This window comes from Nesoenas mayeri, assembly GCF_963082525.1.
Source record: "Nesoenas mayeri genome assembly, chromosome: 3".
NCBI classification, from domain to species: domain Eukaryota; kingdom Metazoa; phylum Chordata; class Aves; order Columbiformes; family Columbidae; genus Nesoenas; species Nesoenas mayeri.
This window is the reverse complement of record NC_137544.1, coordinates 108,433,839-108,452,249: the sequence shown is the minus strand read 5'-3', so window position 1 is coordinate 108,452,249 and position 18,411 is coordinate 108,433,839. Positions and strand designations below refer to the sequence as shown.

Genomic DNA, 18,411 nt, shown 5'->3' with positions numbered 1-18,411 from the left:
AAGGGATGGCCCTGGGGCTCCTGCTCACCTTTCATCTGTTACTACAGCCCTACTGTGAACACCACCCTGAGGAACCTAGGTGCGCTCTATCGACGCCAGGGCAAGCTAGAGGCAGCTGAGACCTTGGAGGAGTGTGCAGTTCGCTCTCGTCGGCAGGTAACCCTAGAGGGACCTTTTCTGGTGGAGGGGGCATTGTGGGGCTTGGGGTGGCAGGTCATGGCACAGCAGTTGGCTTGGGGTGTGGTGAGGGTCTCTCCTGGGCTTTGCATACTCTGATGTCCCTGGTTTACGTACCCATAACACCAGAGCACGTTGGTGGTTTGGGTTGCATTTGTGCAGGGGTACACACATGTGTACATGTGTGAGGATGTGCCTGTGCACATGGATAGAGGAGATGTCAGTGTGTGTATATGGAATGTTTTCTTCCCACTATTTTTTTGTCCAGTGAACACACTAGGGCTTTCTTAGAGTACCTTTCACCTAAACTCTTATCAATCCTCACATAATAAAGCAGGAGCTGTAAGCACCTAGCACAAAAACTGAAAGATAGCAGGAACTTTCACACACCAAAATGTGAAGAAAGCAAGCTGTCAGCTTTGGAGTGGCAAGCCCTTGTCCACTAGGGTGGTTTATTGGCCTGATCAAGGGTTCACTGAGCTGGGAACCCAACCAGGGACTGCTAAGTGCAGGATGGCACTTGGCTCCATCCTTCTTGCGCTGAAGAGTTTTGGATGGGATGGGCCAATGGCCAAACACTGTGATGGCACAGCAGATTGCTAGAGGGAAAGAACATAGAAGGGCAAAACATGGTGCTTCCTTATCCCCTTTTAATTGCAGGGCATTGACCCGATCAACCAGACAAAGGTGGTGGAGATCCTAAAGGAGGGTGATGGCACAGAGCGACGTCAGAGCCTGGGGAGCGGTGTCAAGTACGAGAATGCCACAGATGGTAGCGAGGAAGTGAGTATGGGCGTGGAATGGAGTGGGGTAAGTACAAGACACCATCAAGAATGGCCTCAGCTGGCTCCCAGAGGGAAGGGACAGCCTGGCTCAGGGCTGTCCCCGCATGACCTGTCCTGGCATCCTTTTCTGCCTCCATTTGTTCCCTGCAAACTTCCTTCCTCTCTTTCTTGGCATGAGCCAGCCAGCCCATAAAGGTATGTGCCTGGGCCTGGTTTCTGGTGTACAGGCCAGATATCCTCAACTAAGGGCACCTGCTTCCAGGGGACTGCCAGGCCTTGGCAGTGCACAGCATGAGCTGGGCCTACTCTGCCCTTAATCTTAGCCTTGCAACCTTATTAACATCTCTCCCTGCTGTTCCCCTCTTGAGGCTCTGTCTGAGAGCATTGGCCCCATCTGAGGCCCACACAGCCCCTGTGAGCAACTTTACTGTCTGTCCTGCAGTTTCACCAAAGGCAATGCTGAGCCTGGGAGGGTTGTGTGTATGTGCCTGAGTGACTGCAGGGCATGGGAAATAGTCTGCAGCCAGCATCTTTGCTCTCTTCCTCTCATGCCCTCCATGGGCTCTGGCCAAGCAGAGGTGGTGAAAGGCAGGCTTCTGGAATACCAGGCCAGGACAAGTGGTGGCAAAAGAGGCTCATATTAGCTGAAGCACAGACAGGGTGACCTGAGCCTGTGTAGGCTTGCTTTGAGACTGAGGGGCACTTTGATCACTAGTGCTGAGTATGGAGGAAGGTAGCAGTCCAGGTTTGAGGCAGGTGCCTTTTGTCTTCTGCAAGGAGAAGGATGGAGAAGAGGTGGCAAGTGAGGTGAGCATGGTGCTGGTGGATGCTTGCGTCGAGGGCTGCTGGAGTTGTTCATGCTTATTATTCCTCCTGCAAACTCTAGTTTAAAGCATAGTGTAGCTGGGTACCCAGAGGTTATTGCAGCCTGACACAGATGACACACTGAGCACACAGAGTCCTTCGCTCTCCCCTCATATCTGCTGTCACTAACAATTCCTCACCTGGCTCAGCTCCTTCCCCACCTGCATGAGCTCCCTCCCTTCCTCCTTCCTCTTCCCTATTGCCATGACAGCCCCTCAACACCCAAGCCTGAAGCCTGCTGGCTCTCTTGATTGTGGATTGTACCCAGGAAGTGGCTGGAGGGGACCTGGGGAGAAGAGCATTGAGGGGACTGGGCAGCTCTGCCAGATGCAGAGCTGTTCTCTGTCCCAGCTCTTGGCATCAGGAACAAAGAGAGTCTGGGCCCTGGAAAGGCACCAACCATGGGCCCTTGCACTCCCCATTAGTAGAGGAGCTAGACAAACACAGAGGGAGGGTGACAGGTTCAGATTAGGATCACCTGGTCCTTGTCCTAGCTGGTGTCTCTCTGCAGTTCCTCCTGGCTGTGGTCGGTGTTGGATGATCACTTCACACTGGTCATGATCTGGGAGACATTCTTGATGGTCTCCAAGCTGATCATCCCAAGGCAAGCAGGTAATGCCAGCCTGACCCAGCCAAGGGGAACAGTCCCTGCTCATATGACCCTTCCCCAGGGGGGCTGGCAGGGCTTCTCTGGCCCAGCCAGCTGCATATGGGAGATTTGTGGGCTAGCCCGGCATCCTGGGGACACAGCTGCTGCCACTTGGTGCTGGGTGCCTTTTCCAGCCTGCTGCATGCATAGCCAGCCTCCTCTCCCTAGCCAGCAGCCCTGCACTGGAACTTCCCCAAATAGAAGGCTGGTGGAGCTCCTGCTGCTCCTATCTGTCACGACCAGTTGTTCCTTGTGCTGGTCTAAAGACCTTGGATGTGCTGCCCTCAGAGCAGGCTCTGCTGCCATCTCTTACCTGCTCTCTGGGTGACCTACAACCTCACAGCCTTGTAAATTGTGTCTTTCTCCTCTCTGTGCACTAGGCTTAAATGCCTCCCGAGACTCCCTCTTTCCCCTCCACCGCAATCACCTGGATGTTTGTGTTGTATCTTCCGACTTTTCCTCCACACCATCCCTCCTTCCTCGGCAAGAACTCCACGCCAGTCCCCCAACATTCCCAGCGCGCGAGGGCACAGCGACGCCTGCAGAGGAGTCCCTGGCCACGTGGCCCAGCACCAGTCCCCTGGCCAAGCAAGATCAGGAAGAATCTGCAAGGAGCTGCCCACTCCCCCAGGCCAGGGCGAGGGGTCACCATCCCCTTGTGTGTGTCCCCACTCCCAGCCTGCCCTTGCACATCCCTGGAGACCAGGCCTGCGGGGGATTGTCTTCACTCCAAGTGTGCTGACTCCACCATCATTAGACATCCTCAACCCTCCTAGCTTTTTGCCCTCCATCTCTGCAGGGGCCAGAATGGAGGCATGAAGATGGGGAGTTCTTTTGGGACAAAGAGGCCTGGTCTTTGCAGGGCTGTCGTGTCTGCAGTTACTTTCTTCCCTGTAGACTTAGCTGATATTAGTGCCCTGTAGCAAACCTGTGCTGGCCACTGACAAGCTGGGCACTCCCTGCAGCACAGGGCAGTCCCCGTCTTGCCACCCTTCTCTCTACTGAGATCTGGAACCAATGGGTAGTGTGTGGGTCGTTCTGCAGGGGTACAGGAATGCAGGGTGACCCATAGCTACTGTACATCTAGGATGTGATGGGAGTTGACAGCCAAGGGCCATGCATGGAACAGGGACCTGCCAGGACAAGTGTTTTTGGGTATTGCAGCCTCCTGACCTGATACTGTAGCCAGATTCCTCACCTGATGGCATTAAGGGGTGAATCAGCTCCCCATTGCTCCAGGGTCCTCAGGTGTGGCTGCTGGGAGGGGGAAGAGGCAGGGGTGAAGCTGTTTGTTCCTTGGAGGCAGAGGAAAGCAGAACTCTTTTGCAAGGGGCCAGGCCATTGTAAGTGGCTGAGATAGGGAACAGGCTAATTCGGAGCAGAGTGGTTGGGAGAAAAATGAGGTACAAAGAGAGAAGGAAAAGGAAAAAAGGAAAAGGCAAGGCTAGGGCTTGGGAAGCTCTGAGCATGTGAGGAAGTGGGAGTGCTAGAGGGAGGTTTCCACAAGAGGAGAGGTAGTCAGGTTGCTCATAGAGGAGACCAGTTCTTGAACACAGGACCTGGCTTGGCCAGGTGTGGAGCTGTGACTCACTGTCTGGCTGTCTCTGGCCAAGTGGGTGGGAAATCTGTAAGCATGTGACTGCTAAGATGACAGTGCCGCCCCTGGGTATGTGTGTTATGTGTGTGGTGGCTCAGTGCCTCTGATGGGACTCCAGACCTGCACAGGGTCTGGTGGTGTTGGTCACTATGGGGAAAGCGGATGTTTTCCCAGGGCCAGACCACCACTGCCTTAAGCCTCACACCCTTGGGTGTGCACCTTCATGCCACCTCCTATAGGAAGCGAACCCCGCCTGGCCCCCTGATATGGCAAGAAAGCTGGGGAGTTTGCAGCTAGCAGTATAGAGACTAGAGACCAGTGCAGGGCTTCCCCCTTATTTATTTAGCTAGATAGTTTCTCTCATGCTAGTCATCTGGCAGGTTGTGATACTAAATGTGCCTGTGTCTGTCTGGGCCTGGCTTTCTTGTGGTGGTGCAGAGGCCTTGGGGCACATGCATGCTGCTCCTCTGAGGGTTTGTGCTTACTGAAAGGAGGTTTGTCCTCAGGACCATGGGGTGTGGAGTCTAGGGTTGAGTGCTCTAAGGCTGTGCCTTCCCTGCCTTTGTCTCCCACTGCTGCTCCATGCTTCTGGAGAGTGGTGAGCCTCCAGTGCAGGGTGCATTTGAACCTCAGTGCCGCCTGCCCCTGTGCTTTGCCATGTCCTGGACCTGGTGCTGTAACAACCGTACCTCTGATTAAAGGTAGACAGATCTGAACTGCTGCCCTGTGCTTCTTTCCATGCTCTGTAGGCCAGCATTGGTCAGCCCTGGGGTGATGGGTGCAAATGCTGCTGGAGCAGGTGTGGGGGTGCTTGGTGTCTGTGTGTGCATGCAAGGAGATATGCTGCCCCCAGGGCACCTCTCCTAGTTTGAGCATTGGAGATGAGTGACCCAGCTCTGCTGTGCCTCTCCCTAGCCTCCAAACCAGGTTTGCTAGTAACCTCGGCTCTGTAGCCATGTGTGGCAGGGCTGTCCTGGGGCCTCCAAGCTCGTGCCTTTCCTAACAGATGTTTCCATTAGCCAGAGAAATACCCCATTGTGTCCCCCAGTGCTGAGCTCCACGTGCTGCCAAATCCTGCCCAAGTCCTCTGCCTCTATGCAGCAGGCAGGGTGGGAGCACACAGTGGAGAGCAGTTCAGTGGTAGAGCTGCTTTTTTCTTTTGAATGCTCTCATCCTGGTGGGTGCAAAGGGGTGTGAGCTTTGGTAAACCAAGCCCCTAAATGTTCTGGGTTTAAAATAATCCTGCAGAAAAGAGGGTGGAGAGAGAAAGGAGGCTATTTTTAACCCAGCATACAGCACCATTAGGTTCTGGTGTTGGTCTGCAGTCAGTCTGCACCACTGCAGCTTCATAATTGTGTCTCCATCCTGCAGCCCTGACCCCAGAGGGTCTTTCCTGGCTGGATCCTGTTGCCCTTATACCATGGTTCTGCTCCCTTACCCTAGCTGTGTTCTCTTTTCCAGGGCTTGCTTGCCCTGGCAAAAGGAACAGTGCCTGACATGGTAGTACCCTGCAGGGAAGGTGGTGACCCAGTGCAAGTCTAGTGCAAAGCAAAAGACATCCCCCCACCATCCTTGTCTTTGCTAGTGCCACATACTGATGGCCAGCTCCTCCAAAACCTGCCCAGGATGCCTGGTACAGGAGTTGAACTGTTTGCTTTGCTAATACTTTTGGTGCTTTCTGCATTCCTGGTGAATGGGTACCTTGCAGCAACAGCACACAGCTTCTGGTTTGGAAACCGTTCATCCTGATGAGAAAGTGAATGAGGTTCAATGCGCTTGGCTTACCCAAGAAAGGATGAGAAAGGTTTACTGATAGAAAAAGTCCTGTTCAGCTGTTGAAGAGGGGTCCAGGACTGGATCAGCTTTGGGTAACTTGGGTGGGGGTGTTGGAAAAGCCTTCCCCAGGGTGGCAACCCAGAGGGGTCAGCACAAGGGGGTGACAGGCCTAAGGGAGAGACCTTGCAGAGGTGCATGGACAGTCCTGGGGAAATTGCTGCTGCCAGCCTGGGCCACAGAGCATTTTGTTCAGTTGGAGTGGTACAAAGGGGCTCCCACATGTGCTCATAAGAAGCAAATGGCTTTTGAGGTTCCTTTATTTCTATGTCTTCTGCCCTGGTGTACCAGGGCCCATTGGGATCAGAAGCAGGGAGGACTACTGTTATCAGGCCATCAGGGCAAAAGTAACTCCACGTCAGCAGTGGTGCCACAACCTTGTGTAAAAAGCATGTCTGGCCACCGGAGGGGATATCAGTCCTATGATGGAATGGTGGCATGAGCTAGTGTGATGCTGGCAGCTTGAGCCTTGCATGCATGTGGAGCTGAACACGGGAGATGAGCTAGAGCCTGTCAAGGGCTGAGAGTGCTTTTCTGAGTACTGGGGACTTATGGGGGGCGGGGAACAAGATTTAAGGCTGTGCCACCTTGGGCAGCTAATGGGGGTGGACACTAGTTGGGGGCTAAGGTGAGTAGTGCCTGGTTGGTAACACTATGTTGGTGCAGCCACATGAATGGATCTGAGATGGAGCTGCCTGAGTTGCTCAGCAGGCTCAGAGCTAATTGTCTTGAGGGCATTAGAGATGGGACAAGGCTATGTGTGCATGTGGACTGGTCTTGTCTGATATGGGTGAGCCTGTAGGCCTGGCATGCAGGACTAGGATGTGCATCAGGATGAGTACTGGATGGAGAGGAGTAAAAACAATGACATGGTGAGGAAAGGGAAGGACAATCTCCAGACAGCAGCAAATGAGGAGGGAGTTCTTGAAATGAATGTCTCAGCAGTATGTCCTGGCCTGACAGAAGCACCCCCAAGCTTGGGGCTCCCATCAGGGCTTGGTTGTTGGGCTTGCACCAGAGAGGTTCAGTCAGGATGTAGCAGGCTATGGTGGTGGGGGTCCCCAACTCCATGGTCATGTCCCATGGACGGGGGTGATGGGGAGCCATGTAGCGAGCAGTAAGCTTGCTCTGGGTCAGGGCAAAATCCTCAGTGCAAGTGGGTGTTTGGAGCCAAGTCTGGTCCTGGCCACTCGTCTGCAGCATACCAGAGCTTGATCGGTGCCACTCAGCCATCGCCCTGGCTTGTGTCTCTGTGTCCAGGATGGTAGTGGCACCCTCCAGCGCAGCAGCTCCCTGGGTAAAATCCGGGATGTCATACGGAGGAGCAGTGAGATGTTGGTCAAGAAGCTGCAGGGCAATGGTCCCCTGGAGCCCAGGAACACCAGGTAGGGATCAGGGCTGTGGGGGCCAGGCTGGGTGCAGGGTGGGTGGGGGCTGTTGAGGTCTGGCCAGGTACAAGATCACACTTGCTCTCCTCTGCTTTCTTGTAGCATGAAACGAGCTGCATCATTAAATTATCTGCACAAGTCTAGCGATGCTTCATTTGAGGTAAGCACCAGGTGGGTAGGTCTGGTACAGGAATGGGTGCTGGGGTGGGGACTGTGTGGCCACAGCTGGCTGCAGGGGCCATGGCCAGTGGTACAGGCAGTGAGGGGCACAGTGGGCCACGTGTGGTGTCTGGGACCCCATTGAAGGTGTTCATCCACGCAGAGGTGCTCTTCTGCTGTGTGGGGCTGGAGCTACCCTGCCTTCTCAAGAGGTGGTCTGAGCTGGTGCCACCACTGCACCCCCTGGGCAGCTGCACAGCCCTTCTTCTGAGATCATGGCTTCAAAACTGAAGGTTAAAGGGCCAGTGCAGTTAGAGGACCAATCGTGTCCTGAGGTGCATCAAGCACAGCATTGCCAGCCAGGCGAGGGAGGTGATTGTCCCGCTCTGCACTGGTGGGGGCTTACCTAGAGCACTGTGTGCGGTTTTAGGAGCCACAGGATAGAGAAGATATAAAGCTACTGGAGGGTGTCCAGAAGAGGGCTATGAAGTTGGTGAAGGGTTTAGAGGGGAAGCTGGCTAAAGTCACTTGGTTTGTTCAGCCTGGAGGAGACTGAGGGGAGACCTCATCGTGGTCTACAGCTTCCTCACAAGGGGAGGAGGGGCAGGCACTGAGCTCTTCTCTCTGGCAACTTACAACAGAATCTGAAGGAATGGCAGGAACATGTGCTAGGGAATGTGTAGGTTGGACATTAGGAAAAGGTTCTTCACCCAGAGGATGTTGGAGCACTGGACTAGGCTCCCCAGGGAGCCGTCACGGTCCTAGCACTGACAGTGTTCAAGAAGAGACTGGACAATGTGCTCAGATACATGGTGTGAACTGTGGGGTTTTCCTATGCAGGGACAGGAGTTGGACTCAATGATTCTTGTGTAGGTCCCTTCTACCTTGGGCCATTTTATGAAACCCTCCAGCTGGAGAATGGGAGTGGGGGGGCAGAGGTGGCCAATCACAACACTGGGGCTGTCCTGATGGTGCAAGGCAAGGGGTGCAGGTGGGCTGGAAGCTTTGGGATGTGGATTGCAGGTACTGGTTGGTCCTCATGAGCTATGTGCTTTCCAGGGCACCCAAGGCCTCCGTGCAGAGAGCAGAGGCCTCAGCGCCAGCAGCATGGACCTGTCCTCCCACAGCTCCCTGCTCTCCTCCAACTGACCTGCCTGCAGGTGCCCTCTGCACCGGGCCCCTCCCCTGCTGCCGCACCACAGCTTCGCGCTGCCCGGGGCAGCACCTGCCACCGCCCCCCCCCTCCACTGCTCTGGTTTCCCTATCACCGGCTCTTGTGCCACCGGCTGCCCGCCCGGGCCGGGCCCCTGTCAGCCCGTAGCTAGTTTGGGAACCGCAGCCTGCACGCATGCTCCTCTGCTGCGCACCCAGGGCCGGCAGCTTCGGTGGCGGCACGCTCGGCCCCAGTCGCACACGCTAAGCTAGGTAGCAATGCCAGTCCTGGGGGAGGGAGGCGGCCTCGGTCGGGCCGGTGGCAGGAGTGCCCCAGGCCGCACGCAACCGTGCCCAGTCGCACGCCTCGGCTGCGGCAAGGGCGGCTGTGGGGAGCGGGGACGGCCGTGCGCGGGTTCACCGCGGTGGTTGATCGCTGTACTTTATTTTGTTGAATAAAACCAGCCGTAGAAGCGACCCCGGCTCAGCCCGTGGTATGCGGGATGTGGGCGGAGTGGGGCGGGGGCGCGGGCGCCCCCAGTCGGGAGAAAAAGGGCAGCACGCGCGCCGCACCTCAGCAGCGCACACGCTGGCGCGCGAAGGGCGCGGCCTCGTGACGGCAGCAGTGTCGTCGCTCGGGGGGCGGTGCGCTGCCCCCACGCTCGCTTCCGGGTGCACGGCGGAGCGGGCGATGGCGCGTATTACGTTGGAGGACCTGGGCGGGCTGGGCGAGGAGGCCGCGGGCGGGGAGGTTGGCGACGGCGACGACGAGGAGGAGGAGAACGGCGACGACGACGAGGAGCGGGGCCGGTTGTTCACCTACTGGGAGGCCGTAGCCAGTACTCACCGAGTGAGCCTGCCCCGAGGTGAGCGCTGAGCCGCCCCGCGACGGGGGCTCCGCTATTTGGGCAGCCTCAGGATGGACCCCGAGCCGGGCCGCGGAGGGTGAGGGAGCCCTTCTAGGGCTGACAGCGCCATGCGAGCCGGCTTCGGGGCCGGGCCGAGCCCGGTGCGTCCTGGGTGCGTCTCTCTACTGTCCAGCCGGGGCGAGCCTCGCCTCTCCTGTGCTTTGCCTTGCAGACATGGCAGGCCCGATCGTCCAGATGACCCGGCACAGCCAGGCTCGCGAGCCCGTGCCGTATGTTACCCTCTCGCAGCACGAGAAGGTGAGACCTGCTCCTTTCTGCACACCCAGGTTTCCATCCCCTGCCTGCCCGTGGTGAGGCTGGCACTGGTGCTGCCTCCAGCCTGGGCAGCAAAGAGAGCATCTTCCTTGCGGAGAAAGTGGCCACGTGTCAGCTTGCACACACCAGCCTTGCAGTGTTTTCTGTGGAAGCACAGCCGCCAGGATAGCAACTCTGGATTGGGGGAGCATTGTGTCATTTCCCCATCTTCTATGTTGAGTGATGGCAATGCTTAACTTCCCAATGTTTATTTTAAAATTGAACTGGTTTTGCTGCTTTCTCCTGGCTTCTAGCTGCCTTCTTTACCAACCTGTCTTCTGCTGGGGTGGGCACATCCAAGAGTGAATTTTCAGTTCAGAGCCTACTCCCTGCCTTGCTCGAAACACCTTGTTGCACAGCTCGAAGTCCAGCCGTGTTTGCGTTTCTCCTAGCTATGTGGCTACTGGTTGAGCTGGAGATCTCAGCTGGCACAAGATAAGAATGTTTTTGTGGGGAACATGGGGCCTGTGGCCCTGCCTGTCAGACCTGAGCATGTGTTCTTCTGTTCTTGCTGGCCAAGTCACACACCTTCTCACATGAAAGCGTGCTTCTGAGCCTTGAGAAATAACTGCAAAGAAACGCCTGTCAGTCTGGTTCCTGTGCCTCTGCAGGCTTCGTTGGGCTTGCTACCAAGAATTGTAGCAATTGTTATTTATCTTCCATATGAGGAGAGCTTAACCAGTTTCTCCTGGGCTGAGGTCCAGCACTCCTGCCTGTAAAACATGTCTCAGCATGTGAGTTGTACACTTCTGAACTGAGGCTTCACCACGCTCCCTGTTCTTCTGAGTCCAAGGGACTTCGTTGGGGCTCTTCTGTACCTATGCCCATCTCAGGCAGGAATGGGGCCCCAAGTCTGTGGGGTTTGAAGATCTTTTGTTGCTGTTGGCATCCCCTCTGTGCCTGAGGAAGGTTCTTGGAGTTTGACTCTGGAGCACCATGAGGAGGCAGGAGCCATTTCCTGGCATTAGTGCTGAGGGGACTCTGGAGCTGGGGCCCTTAAGGACATATTTCCTTGGCTTGGGCAGGTCAGTAGTATTTGGTTGCTCCTCCTGAGCTGTTAGTGCTACAAGCCCTCATCATTTTGGAGGCAGGTGAATTATTATGCCACCTACAGAGTCTTGCTCTGTCAGTACTCAGTCACTAATTCTCCAGCTCACATTGCAGGGACCTAATGCCACTGTGCCTATGTGAGGCATTTTCACTCTTTCTCTTGGTCAAGTCTCATATTCTGGAGTGCAAGGGCTGCATATAAGGACTAGGCTGTGGAAGAACCAGACACAATGCCTTGCTGGTTTGATAGGTTTGTTCACAAGTGGTGTGGCAGATGACAGCTGAAAATAGTCTATAGTAGGGCTGTCAAACTCATTTTCATCAGGGGCCACATCAGCCTCACGGTTGCCTTCAAAGGGCCGAACGTAATTTTAGGAGTGTGTAAATGTAACTACTCCTAAATTTCTACGATCTTAAAACTATATTCGGCCCTTTGAAGGCAACTGTGAGGCTGATGTGGCCCCTGATGAAAATGAGTTTGACACCCCTGGTGTACAGGGACTGGTGGTTTCCTTGCTTGGAAAATGCTCTTGCTCTTCTTTACCTGGTGGGAAAATAGCAGGCATGACCCCATCTAGAGGGCAAATGCTGGCTGGCCTGCAGTGTTTAGGGGCAGTCTTCTTCCTTCCACCCCACTGATGCTCACGAGTGACCCAGATGCCTTCCATCTGCCTTTGCTTTGGCTTTCTGAGTAAAGACCTGGTTTGGGTGGAGGCACAGTGAGGCTGCACTCAGTCTTGAGACACGTCACAACTTCCTGGCTCACTCACTGCCAGCACTGCTGTGGAGCGCAGAAGTTTGTACAGGTGCCCTGAGGTCTGTGGAACAAGGCTGTCTCATGACAGCTTTAATCTGGCTAAAGAACAAGGTGAGAGCAGGAAGATAGGTGCTGGCTACAACTGTGCACCCCGTCTTTATGCAGTACCTGTGGCTGTAACTGTGCCATGAGCTGAACTGTGCGCAGATCCGGATGCAATTTTCCCACTCTCCCACCACCCTTCTGTGTTGGATTTGTCTAGAAGATTGGACATCTTTGCTGGAAATAGAGATTCTGACCCATCCCACAAACCTGTGCCCTCTGCACCAGCTGGGTTCATGTCTCTTCTTCCTCCTGTCACTAGGTGAGGGAGAAGGATCTGAGAGGAGTTTTGTTCCAACCTTCACATTTCTTCTGGGTACTGGAGCTCTTCTGCCAGACTTTCCCTTCTTCTGTGCAGGAGGCTTTTTTCTTGTTATCCTCTGTGCATGCAATACTCTAGGGAAAAGCCACTGCACTTGAGAATCATGTCAACCTTACTGGAGGCCTTTGGGTGCCTGGTATCAAGAACATCCTTGTGAGTAGGCAGGACAGCAACTGGAGAGGAGCAGAAGGTCCTCTGCCCCCTGCTGAGGATGTGCTGCATTCCTTGTGCATGTCAGGAGCCTCCAAGCCTCCCTGCATCCTGTCCCCTCTCTGTGCTTTTCCTTTTGCTGCCTTTTGCCCGGTGCTGTTAAGTGTCCTGTCTGAGGTGTGTGTGATGCCAGTTTCCCTTGCCTTCTCTGGCCTCCCCTGCTGATCACTGACTAGCAGGGGGGCCCATTTTGGCAAGGTCCTATCTCTCCACCTCTTGCCTGTCAGTGTTGGTTTTACGACCCAAGTGGTGCAGTATTGTCAGGGTGCTTAACTCTGACTTGACTTGTCTGTGGCCTGTTTCAGTGTGAGGAAGCAGCCTACGAGGAGCGGCGGTACCCAGCTGGGAAGTGGGCGTGTGTCACCAAGGGGGAGCCCATGTATGAGCAGAGCATCTCCATGAGCTTCATGAAGCTCATGCGCTACATCTGCAAGGAAAACTCTGTAGGTGTGTGCAGTCAGGGGCTGGAGGGGCTGGCAGGCTGCACAGAGGGAGGGCCCTGCCACTGTTCATCTGGAGTGGGGAGGAGGGCTGCCACCACAGACCCAGCTGTCTCACTGTGCCCACTGCCTTCCTACCTCTTTCCAGGTTGCTATCTGGGCATGACAGTCCCAGTGCTCAATGAAATCCACCTGACCAAGGAGGGGACCGAGCTGGAGCGTGAGGTTGTAACTGCCTATTATCTCCCGGGAGAGTTCCAGCAAAACCCACCTGTTCCTATGGACCCTGAAATCCACATCACCGAGAGGGCATCACTCCGGGTTATAACCAGGTGACCCCAGCATCAGAGGTGTTTTCTTAGCTCAGCAGATGTGTATGAACTCCCTGCATGGCTGCTGTGGGTCCTTGGGCAGAGGAATGAGAGCCATGGTTGTGGGAAGGGGGAATGTGCTGGCTCTGTTGCTTAAGTTGCTCCCTTTGTTGCAGGGTTTTCTATGGGATGACCACTGAGGAGACAATTCTGCGAGAGATCGGTCTCTTGTGGGAGCTCTTGGGCTCCACAGACACTGTCCTTCGGGAAACTTACATCGTGGCTGCTTATGAAAATCCTAGCATCCCTCAGCGCCGCAATGAGATCTGGTTCATCTGCCGAGCAGAGTGAGTCCCCTCTGTAACTGCAAACTGTCCTGCAACTGGACCTGGTGTAAATGGCATTTCTGACCCAAAAGAGATGAATGCACATCCTGACCCACCATTCATCCACAAAATGACAGCCCAAGAGACTGAGGAGTGGATTTGTACACTGTCGTGCAAGTGCCCAGGCGGGGGAAAACCTACCTGGTCTGCACTTCACCTGCTCCCACAAGGGCCAGCTGAAGCTGCAGGTGGCACCAGAGAGAGCCTCTGCAGCAAGTTTCTGGTGGGAAGCACCTGGTGGGGGCTCATGTCAGGCAGTAAATGTGTGGACTTGTGCAATGTGCTAGCCTGCCCTGGGTTTCATCTCTGAGCTGGGGCTGCAGAGCTGTGCCAGCCACACTAGTGGGGCTTGCGGCTGGCAGTATCACAAGCTGAGGGTGTCTAGAAGGAAAATGACTGTGTATGAGGTGTGAGGCTCTGTCTGGGTTGTGGCCTGTGTCTTATGAGAATGGCTGCCTGTTCCAAATGGAGCCACTGAAATGCTGCTACAAAGATGGGAGTTTGAGGGTGAAAAGGGCTCCCCACAAGCGAGATGTGGATCCTGAATGTTTCCTGCTGGGGTGGCTGTTTTTGTACTGTTGGGTACCTCCCCAGCTATCACTCACCATCCCTCAGCCAGGGCTGGGGCACTGGCAGCCTTTGGTCATCAGTTGTGGGTGCTGTTTTGTGGACCTGCTGCAAGCTGAGAGGGACAGGTCCTGACAGCAGCAGCCGTGGCACTGCTGTGTGTTGTGTTGTGCATTGATCAATGAGTTTCACAACCATGAATACCCTCACGCTTTCCCAAGGGAAGCTGGTAGTGCCAACAGTAAATAAACCTAGCTCAAACAGCTGCAGCTGCACATCAGTGATGGTGCTGAAATGGAGGGTACCCAGACTGGCTTAGGAAGAGCCTTGCTCTCTCCCTCATCAAGATGCTCTAGGCTGTAAAGCTGTGGCTAGTTAGAAGGGCTCTAATGTTTGCCCAGGTGATGGCCTTGTGTTCGGCCAGGAACAGCCTTTGCATTGCCACGCAGGCTGCTTACATTGCTGCTACAATCAACTGTAGCCACACTCCCCTGCAGGTAAGGTGGTTTTCTGTTGGATGGAGTCTGCTCTAGCCTCATTTTTCACCTGTGCAAAAAGCAGTCTCCTTTGACTGTACTGCACCTGAGCACCTAATCTTGGGCACTGAGAATTCCAATGTGACTGCACACCATGCTGGTTGGCTGCAGGAACTGGTGTACTTTTGGAGGAATGTGCTTAAGCGGCTCGGTGTGGAGGGACTTCTGGCTGCTTCTGACCCAGTTCCCAAATAATTTCCTCCTTCTGTAACTGGAGGTGTGCTGTGTTCCTCGCTGCCTGCTGGTGCTGCTCAAACTCTGGCCCTTTGACCCTACATTGCAACCAGAGGGGGAAGACCAGGGCCAGCTCTGTGGCCTTGTTGCCCTGGCAGTGCTGGTGGCTTCTGCGACTCCATTTTTCAGTCAGATGCTGTTCTCTGCCCTGTCCAGACTGGCTTGCCCTCTGGCAGCAAGGGAGCCTGGCTGCCCAGCCTGTGGCTGTGAGGAGAGCAGGGCCAAGCGTGTTCCACCCTCCTCTTCGAGGGAGTAAGCAAGCTTCAGGCAGAGTCTGGGCAAGTGCAGCAAGAGCAATCAGTGGTTTCCTGGGTATCTTGTGGTATGGTTCTTGTCCCTGGGGCACTAAAGGCAGGTAGGGCTGGGGAGATGCTGTGACAGCCTGCAGCTGTGAGGGCTGATGTGGCAAGTGCTTCACAGATAAAAGTGGTGATACCTGGATCAGCAGTGCTGTCTTCACCTCTTGGGTAAGGAGAAGCAATTCCCTTATGTGAGGCTGGGATGAGGTGGCTCAGCATCAGTGGGAGAGCAAAGTCAGCCAGCATGTGTGGGACAGAGACCCTTACTACACATCAGCTGCTTCGCTTGCTTGCCCTGAGCTTGCAAGTGGAAGTAAACTTGCTTTCTAGAGCTTGCTGAATAGGCTGCCACTTCCTCTGAGGCTGTGTGGTCCCCAACCACAATCAGAACAGCTGTCAATGACAGGAAGCAGTGGCTTTCCCATGAGAGAAGACCAGTTTGCGGTTACTGGCAAAGCTGCAGAGCCACATGCCCTGCGGGGTCAGCTCCATGGTCTCCCAGGTCCTGCTGGAGGTGTTAATGGTAGGGCCCTCTGGTGCAGCGCCAGTCCAGCACCACCACACAGTGCAGCAGGCATGCTCCAGTCTGTGCCATAGGCTTTGCCGGGTCAAGCTTTCAGCATCCTCTGTGGCAGATCTAGCAGCACTCTTGGGGATACTGTGGGGTGTCTGATGGCAAGTCTTCTGGGTAGTACCAAAAGCAGCCAGCATTCTGGAGGCTCAACAAACCAGCTGGTAAGCTGGTGTTCAGAGCTGCAACCGGCAGAGCCAGTGGCACGGGGCTGCAGCGGGCTCCCTAGGACACATTTGGTCAGGCAGGGAGGCCTCCAGCCTGCACTGTGCAGGTGGCCAGGCCAGCTTGCACAGCTGTGCCCTGACCAGCTGATGCAGAGAAGCAGCAAGGAGCAGCCAATGTGTTCTGCAGCTGGAGCTGTGTCTCCTGCCTGCAGCAGGGTGCAGAGCTCCTGGCTCTCAGGTGTCCCCGTGCTTTTACAGGGTCTCAACAACGGTACAGGTAGGGTGGTTCTACCATCAACAAACAGCCTGCCTCGGAGGAGCCCCTTGGCAGGAGGGGAGCTCCTCGGGCCGCCCCACGCTGGAGCTTGCTACAGACAGGAGCAGGGCGCACCTCTTGTCTGCTCCGCCGGTGCGGCTTCTCAGCGGCCCGTCGGGCCCGCTCTGCACTGGAGGGTGCTGGCGGGAGGGGCACACCGAGCGTAACATTGCCCACAGGGCCCAGCTTTCCCGCTACCCGTGCCCCGCCCGGTTTCCGGTGGCCGCCCCGCCCCCGGAAGCCCCTCCCGACAGTAGCGGCAGGCGGGGTGGTGGCATGGCCACAGGCTGGCGCGCGCACTGACCGGCGCAGCCGGGAGCGGCGCGGAGGATGGCGGCGGTGCGGGCGCTCCTGATACTGGGTGAGTGCGGGCCGGGCCAGGCGCCGCAGCTTCTCCTGCCCTGGGGATGCGGGTCCTGGTGCCCACCCGCGGCGGTGGGGCTTCGTGCCCGGCGGGGCAGCGCCCGGGGCCGTCGGTGGGGCGAGGGCCGAGGGGTTTCGCGGCTGCCGCCCTCAGCAGGGTGTGGAGCCTGCCTCGGTGGCCTCCCGGGCCGAGCCCCCGGTGCTCCGGGCTCCCGTGAGCCTGGCGGTGATGGGTCCCGATGGCCTGGGACGGGCCCGTGTGGCTGCGGCGCGGAGCAGGGGCTGCGCGGGGCCGCGTCGCTTCGACCCCGGAGGGCAGCCGCGCCTCCGCCCCTAGCCCCAGGCTCCCCAGCTCCGGCTGCAGGAGCTGCCGGAGCGCCTTGCCCGGCTCTCCTTTCCCGGCGTGCGCCGGCTCGCCCTGCCCGCCAGCCCGTGCGGGGGAGCGTCGCGCTTAAATGAACTGGGATGCAAATGTGCCAGACATTTGCCGTCTGGGAGATGGCGAACATGCGCTCCCGGAGCAGCGGCGCTTTGGGGAGGTGGCTCTAGGAGCCGCCACTCGCCGAGCTCAGCCCCGTCTCGTAGCCTCTCCGGGTCCTGGGGTGAGGGCTGACCCCAGAGGGTCTACTTGTGTGCAGCAGGGGGTGGTTTTCCCATTTAATTTGAACGGATCAAAACTCGGATGAAAAACAGTGGTCACACAGCGGGCTCCCATCTGTGGAAACTGGCTTTCCAGCCACTAAAGGGGTTTTGTTCTTGCTGAGCACATGTGGATATCGCATTCGTGCCACCCGCCATGCTGTGCAGGGTGTGAGCCAGCCACCCTGCCTTTTCCCAGCCCTTTCATCCTCATCAGTGGCACAGTGGCTTGAAGGCAGCTGGTTGATTTTTCTGGCTGCTGCTTTTCATAGTGTTCAACTCCAGCAGCAAGACCCAAAGTCATCTTCCCTCCATCTGCTCCATGATGGTTCTCCCCACTGGCCTCCTGGAGCTTTCTCACCTGAAGATCATGGAGTTTTGGCTGTGGTGCAAGAGCCACAGACAGGGGTTGTGAACTGGTTTCTAGCTTGGCTTTGAAGGTTCCAACTCTGCCCCACGCCACACTGCTTTGTTTCTTGCCCTCTTCAGCTGGGAACACTATAGACAGGGTCCTGCATGTTGCTAGTATCCACTTGTGGTCCCTTCTTTGTCACCATGCACAGTTGTTCAGTTTGCTTTGCAATTTCTGCTGCAAAATGGAGAGCAATCTTAGCCCAGCACCTGGGGTTGGAGGGGAGGATACTGCCTCTGAAGGAAAGGTATTTATAGCAGTGCTGGTCTTTGCATGTCTGGAGCTATGATTGAGCCCTGCTGCCAGGCTGCAAGTAATGTCCAATTTACAGCTGATAAGCGTGAAAAAGCCACACTTATTTAGCTGATTGCCACTGTAAGTGCCGATTGCCTTGGCAGCCTTCTGGGAAGGCTGTTTCTGCAGGGAGAGTGCACACTTTCCTTGGGCTGTGATCTGGAGCTGTGGGGCTCTGCTGCGCTGTTCACCTACCTGACAGGATGCTGCCACCAGCATCTGGGGTGTGCAGATGGCACCCCACAAGTGCTCTCTGCCCTCTTTCCTACCAGCACGCTCCCCTCTCCAGTTGCTGGAGTTTATGTGCTGCTCCAAGCACGTACTCTCCTTCTCATTTCTCCTGCTCAGCAGGACCATGTGTGCTGCTGTCTGGCTCACAGACACTGTAAAAAATACCAGACACCAGCAATGTGTGCAAAATGTACGGTTTGCTGTCTAGGTTTTGCACGCTAGTGCTGTTTTGTGGGTTGAGGCGCAGTGTTTCCTTTTGTCTGCGGATGCTGTTTCGAGAGAGGGCCAGGGAAAGCCCTGTGACATGTGGGGTATCCAGGGCTCACATGGGTCCTTTCTGTGATCTTCCTTTGCCACGTATGTGTTCCAGGAGTGCT

At 56.0% G+C, this 18,411-nt stretch overlaps 2 protein-coding genes across 8 annotated transcripts in view; both read left to right on the top strand.

Annotated features, from left to right (window-relative positions):
• Window positions 1-12,973, top strand: part of KLC4 (kinesin light chain 4) — a 30,952-nt gene extending 17,979 nt beyond the window's left edge. The window contains exons 12-17 of one of the 6 annotated variants that reach the window (XR_013922021.1): window positions 48-156; window positions 838-987; window positions 7,166-7,290; window positions 7,396-7,453; window positions 9,685-9,770; window positions 12,857-12,973. Coding sequence is in view for 4 of the 6 variants with exons in the window: in XM_080342663.1 (XP_080198789.1) it covers window positions 48-156; window positions 838-987; window positions 7,166-7,290; window positions 7,396-7,453; window positions 8,512-8,601 (532 nt within the window). In the remaining 2 variants the exon portion in view is untranslated. Of the gene's footprint in view, window positions 1-47; window positions 157-837; window positions 988-2,855; window positions 6,443-7,165; window positions 7,291-7,395; window positions 7,454-8,511; window positions 9,076-9,684; window positions 9,771-12,573; window positions 12,704-12,856 lie in introns of those variants that run through there. The other 5 variants (XR_013922022.1, XM_080342664.1, XM_080342663.1 and 2 more) reach the window with 5 other exon arrangements.
• Window positions 12,974-14,348: 1,375 nt separating this feature from the next.
• PTK7 (protein tyrosine kinase 7 (inactive)) overlaps window positions 14,349-18,411 on the top strand; it is a 49,350-nt gene continuing 45,287 nt past the window's right edge. The window contains exon 1 of one of the 2 annotated variants that reach the window (XM_080342662.1): window positions 14,349-14,469. Coding sequence is in view for 1 of the 2 variants with exons in the window: in XM_080342660.1 (XP_080198786.1) it covers window positions 16,426-16,456 (31 nt within the window). In the remaining variant the exon portion in view is untranslated. Of the gene's footprint in view, window positions 14,470-16,048; window positions 16,457-18,411 lie in introns of those variants that run through there. The other variant, XM_080342660.1, reaches the window with a different exon arrangement.